General features: G+C 34.7%; 1 protein-coding gene across 1 annotated transcript in view; it reads left to right on the top strand.

Moving 5' to 3' along the window:
* The window catches only part of CENPE (centromere protein E), a gene marked incomplete in the record, with an annotated part of 37,070 nt that overhangs the window by 18,187 nt on the left and 13,095 nt on the right, over positions 1-5,788 (top strand). The window contains 9 exon segments of the mRNA XM_072406816.1: positions 366-680; positions 759-806; positions 889-975; positions 2,090-2,377; positions 2,512-2,679; positions 3,036-3,167; positions 3,327-3,575; positions 4,093-4,467; positions 5,542-5,704. Of these exon segments, the coding sequence (XP_072262917.1) occupies positions 366-680; positions 759-806; positions 889-975; positions 2,090-2,377; positions 2,512-2,679; positions 3,036-3,167; positions 3,327-3,575; positions 4,093-4,467; positions 5,542-5,704 (1,825 nt within the window).

The following is a 5,788-nucleotide window of genomic DNA, read 5'->3' as shown; positions in this document are numbered from 1 at the left end:
GGATGGGTTAAATATAAGATTATAAATAGGGGACATTGAAAGAACTTTTAAAAGTTCAATAACCCCTTAGTTATGGTATGTGGTGCTTTTATTGTGTTGACTGCCTATACAAAGACTATCATTAACCTCTTGGTGTCCCTTTAATAGTTATAAGGCCATCTAATGATGTAGCAACACATTTATAGTGCAAATTGCTTGCTTTTGGCTTACACAGAACGGGCACAGCACAAATTACTCCCTTTGAGATATGTGATTTTTTTTTTTACTGATTTGTTTCCATGTATTTTTGGCACTGTGCTTTATACAGTTCAGAAGCTACACCTATTATGAGCAGGATGTAAAGTATTTTTATATTCATTTTCTAGGTAGAGAAATCCTCGGATGAGCTTCACCTTTTACGGAATGAAAAAGAACAATCTGTTTCTCTAATAAGCAATCAGAGCATCAAGATGCAAGAGCAGGAGAAACAGATTGAGAGACTAATGGAGGAGGTGACAAACACACAGGCAAAGTTGCAGCAGGCTGAACAGCAATACTCCGATATTAAGATTTTGCACAAGGACCTTCAGGCAAAATGCTTAAACACAGATGAAGAAATTAAGAAAAAGGACCTTGAGGTTGAATGTCTAGTAAAAGAAATGAATGCTTTGAAACAGTCTTTGGAAATCTTAGAAGAAAAGGTAAGTTTAGTTGTGATCATTCATGTATCATTGACCTTGATCATTTCTGACATGTAATTAAATTTGTTTTAAATACAGCTGTTCAACGCACAACGAGAAGGTGAAGAGTTGGCGCAAGCTCAACAGGTAACATGATTAGAAAGTCTTTGTCTGCTTCAGAAGTTAAGATCAGTGTCACTTAAGGCTTTCTTTATTTGTCCTTCCACAGGAACTTTCTTCTCACAATAGCAGCATGGAAGAAACGCTTAAGTCCACTGTGTCTGAGAGAGATGACCTCCAGGGACAAGTGAGCAATGTAGGTGTTTTCCCTCCTCAAAAGTGATAAAATGAGCACAACTCTTGGCTAAGACCACATTTCCAGAGCTTGAAATATTTAGCATTGAGAATTCAAGAGTGCACCTATCCTTTGAAGCATCACAGCAAGTAGCTAGTTGTCTATCTGGGTATCCATTTGGGTGTACAGAACAAAACAAGTCCTTTCCTCCCCCACCAATATTGCCAACATCTTACATAATATGAAATCAACCCAATCAAATCCAATAGGGCAGGCTGACTGGCAACCCTCTTTTAACAGACATTAAAGGTTTAATGGTCTGGGATCAAACTGGTATAAACATTTTATTTCAAAGATAGTTTTATTGGTGTAACAGTTTAGATGCACAAAATGGCAAACACCAGCAGCCTTAGGGTTTACTTTCTCTCAATCACTGACATTGCAGGATATACAAAAATATCTAAATGGTACTAGGTGCGCAATGAAGCCTGTTCTCCTTTATATCTTTTGAGTTGTATATATTTCTGTATGTGGGAAGTTTAAATGATGATCTCGCCTAGTGTAGAATTGCTCATTTAAATAAAATGTAAATATTTACATCAGTTTCCAGGAAGCAGTTCATGGCTTGCATATTAGGGCTGTGCGTCCACCAACTAATGTTTTGTAGGTAAACCCGTACACAGTAATCAAGTACTTCCTATCTCTAATGTGAACTGGTTACCCAAGTGGTCATCCACAAAATAACTACTGTTTGGACTTGAGAGCATGATTAAAATTAATTTTTATAGAAGAAACCAAATGTAGTCTTTTAGAGTAATACCGACACATGCTGAGCAGTTTAGAGGCCAAATGCCAAAAGTCACAGCAGAGGCGTAACAGAAAGCCATCGATAATTTATTAATCTCAGTATTCACTTACTGAAATATTCACAATATTTTTGTAAGCTGTTCTATGTAAAGCTACAGTAGCGATAAATTCAAATATTTTCATCTATTCCCAGCTCAAAAATATAACCAGAAATTTGCTTACTGTACTATACCTTTATAACCAAAATGTTTTTTTCATCTAAAAAATATATTAGATCTACCTGGGAAATGTTGATTTATTTTTTTTCTGTGCCACAAATAAAATCCAGGCTAATGAAGCAAATTCTGAGACCATTGCCTCTACAAAAATGGAAGCAGTAGCAGACAACAAGAATTTAGTTTCTGAAATCGAAGTTCTCAAGGAAAGGATCAAATCTGCTGAGCTAGGTCTAGCCACAATGGAAGGAGAAAAGAATAAACTTTTGCAGAACCTTAATGCACTTGAAGAGTACCTCCAATCTGTCACCCAACAGAGGGATGAGCTGGAAAACTCCAAAAAAGATCTTTTGATTGAAAAGGATGAACTTAGAAAAGAAGTAGAGAGAACTACCAAGCAGGTTTGTGGGGTATATAATTTTTCTGTAAAATAAGCATTTATTGTTTTTAGATCTATGAAGTGTGTGTTGATAGGTGGGAGGGAAATATTTGCTTTAAGATTTGTACATATATAATGACCTGCATGCTCATACAGCTGAAAGAAGAGTTTAAACCCTTGTCTGAAAAACATTCACATGAAGATGTAACAAGACAACTTCTGGAACAAATAGAGAAAGAGAAAGAAAAGCTGCTTGAATCACTGAAAGCTGTAACAGATGAACGAGACCAGCTCAAGCTTGATTTACATGAGAACATTGAAATGGTGAGAAGTCCCAAAAATATTACCAGCTGTAAAAATATTGTTGCAGTACATGTGGTCATTTTTTTTTTTAGTTCCCTGCAGCCACCAATTGGTTTTAGAAGTTTAGGGCCGATTAGGTGTTTGTTGCTTCAGTTTCTTGTGAGCGTCCCTCAATAATGATAAAAAATGACGTTTACCCACTATTAAAATATTTGAAATGTCAGTAGATTTTTCTAACTGTTTATTTTTCTTTAAAAATGAATAGCATATCATTAAAGAGTTGCCAGTAAAATACCTTTTGTCTGTACTACAGAAGATATTCTAAAAAAAAAAAATGTAATTGTGTGTAGCCTAAATCTATGTATTTATATGAAAAGATTTTACACCTGGAGGAACGACTCTGTGCCACAGTGACTGAGAGAGACCACCTAAGTGAAGAATTCCAACTTCTAACAGAGCAAAAGAAGAGCCTTGAAGTAGCACTCTCTGCAGTTAAATATGGACTTCCAGTGAGTTTTGATTTTATTTGTTTTTTGTATTCCTCATAGCGAGATGAGATTTATGTGTGGACAAAACAAAATAAAGTTTTATGTAGTATACAAATTAAAACTCTTGATTTGTTACATAATACAGTTTTAATATTTTTTTTGCTTCTTTTGTTTCCTAAGGATAAAGAGACACAAGACAAGGAAGTACAAGTGCTCACAAAGGTGTTCGCAGATGAAAATGAAATACCTATTTCTACCAGACTAGAAGAAGCAGAAACTGAGCGAACTCTTCTAAAAGAGAGAATTGATCACCTACAGCAGCAAATCTTCATTATATCTCAAGAGAGAGAACAGCAGCAGCAGTTAATAGATACCCTTAAATCAGAGAACTGCCAGCTAGCATCTGTTGTGAAAAGACCCACAGAAGATGTAAGGATTAATGTGTATAATTTTATTTATATTTATTTTTTATTGAACAGAGATAGTAAAAAGCATGACATAGTATTTGAATGGGTTAAAAATTAACAGAAAGGAAATTAAGAAAATGGTTGTTAAAACAATAAGATGAATATTACCATTTTACAAATGGTAAAATTTATAATCTGTGTGTTGGTGTTCTTCCCAGCCTCTTTTAGCCAGGCTTTTTTATGTAGATATGTCTGTTTTGTGAATGGCTACTGAATAGTTGGGTCACAATACAAGGGCCACCACCCACCTACAACTTTCTGGGGAGAATACTGCATGGGAAAACTTGGTCCTAATCAACTTCTGTTTATGATTGCTGCAGGCAATGATAAAACACAGATACATGACACCATGTATAGTTTAATAACACTAGAAAGGTAACCTAAAGTGCTTGTATGTTGGGAATGACAGTAAAGTGTATATTTTAGTTGGTACTTAGGTACTGGATAGTGTCTTTATTTATGTTTCTATACCATTGTAGGAGGCAATGCAGATCAGTACTACAGAAGATCTGACAAGCGAAATTGAAAAGTTGAAAGAACAATTCAAAAATACAAGCCAGCAATTGGCATTAAAGGACCAAGAAGCAAAGGAAGCTGCTGAGAAACTAATTGATTTAAAAAAAACAGATACACATATGGCTGAATTAGAAATGCTAGAGGAAAATCTACAGCAAAGTAGTATATTACTTGAAAAAATTCAAGCAGAGAAAGTGGAGCTTTCAGATAAACTTTGTGCACTCCAAGAAGAAATGGAGAAAGTCACTTGTTATAAAGATAACCTGCAAGGCAAACTGGAAGCTGTACTGAGTGAAAATTCCAGCCTCAAAGAAATCCTAGAAACTGCATTAAGCTCGGTATGTCACTTTATTAACACACATATATGGCACTCGGATGTCCATATTAACCTAGGGTCTGGTATTCCAATTCACAATCACATTGTGTTCTAGTCATGATTTACTTCTGCACAGACCAGCTTCTCGCATAAAGGCAGTTTGGTAGCAGTCATAAATGCTATACAGAAATATTTAGAACATTGCTAAACTGTCAAAGACTGGTTATCTATAAAACCTTTGGTAACAATTGTTTTTTTCAAACTGCAAGAATAAGTTTTGCAAATGCATATAGGGAAATGGTATTACAAGATATTATATGGTGTGTTTTGTTTCTGGGGGGTGGGGTAGTGTTATACAACATACAGATATGTATGTTTATTGTATATCTTAGTCTTTAAAATATTTTACATCTGGCTAGCTTACAGTTAAAAAAAAAAAAAAACGTACATACTGGGCTGTAGTCCTTAAGTGAAATATCAGCTGTATAATTCTAAACCTTTTATTTATTAATTTACCTTGTTCGCATTTTAGTTGATTATGAAAGTATCTGTTTATGAGGAAATTTTGTGCCAAGCCACTGTAGGAGAATAGTAAGCCTAGTACATGTGACACTAAGAAATGGGGATTTGATTGGATGTAGTCACATCCATACTGCTGGCCAGTTTCAGTAAAATGGTAATTCCTGCTTAAGATAAACATTTCAGTCACTGAAAAGAACTACACTACCACCATCTTTATTATATATTTGCCAGTCTCAAAGTCATATTACTCATCCAAGATCATCCAAGTCCACACATTCCTGAAATACCTTTCCTTAAAGTTTTATTTTCAATGTTACAAGTAGGAAAAGTGGAGGCCACTTCATTTAAATGTTTTTAACATTCTCAAACAATTTAGGTACAATTTTAATTATTTTCATAATCAAAGGCTGGTATTACCAGAAATATTAGTAAGAGAAAAGCTGGTCTTTGTTTTTGGACTGTGCAATTAATATAATTATGGTTTTAAAAATGTCTATATGTGAACAGGCAGAATATAATTTTAAATGTCTTTTTTTTTTTTTTTTTTTTTTTTTTTTTTTTTTTTTTTTTTTAGTCTTCTACAACACAGGAGGAGATACAGAAATCACAAGAGTTGCAACAGGAGGGAATTATGTTGAATGGCAGAGTCCCTGTGCAGGACAAAGATACCAGCACTGACTTAATGCCGATTACGGAAGAGCAGGTACGAAATCCTTTTCTTATGTACCCTGTGAAAAGTTAATTGATGAATGAACAAGTGAAGTGATCTTGTTAAATACGCATTCCATGTAAACATTTACGGGGAGTGCTAATGGCTGTGT

Source organism: Pyxicephalus adspersus, chromosome 3 (genome assembly GCF_032062135.1).
Source record: "Pyxicephalus adspersus chromosome 3, UCB_Pads_2.0, whole genome shotgun sequence".
Taxonomy (NCBI): domain Eukaryota; kingdom Metazoa; phylum Chordata; class Amphibia; order Anura; family Pyxicephalidae; genus Pyxicephalus; species Pyxicephalus adspersus.
The sequence above is the reverse complement of the archived record's forward strand: the minus strand, read 5'-3'. Positions and strand labels throughout refer to the sequence as shown.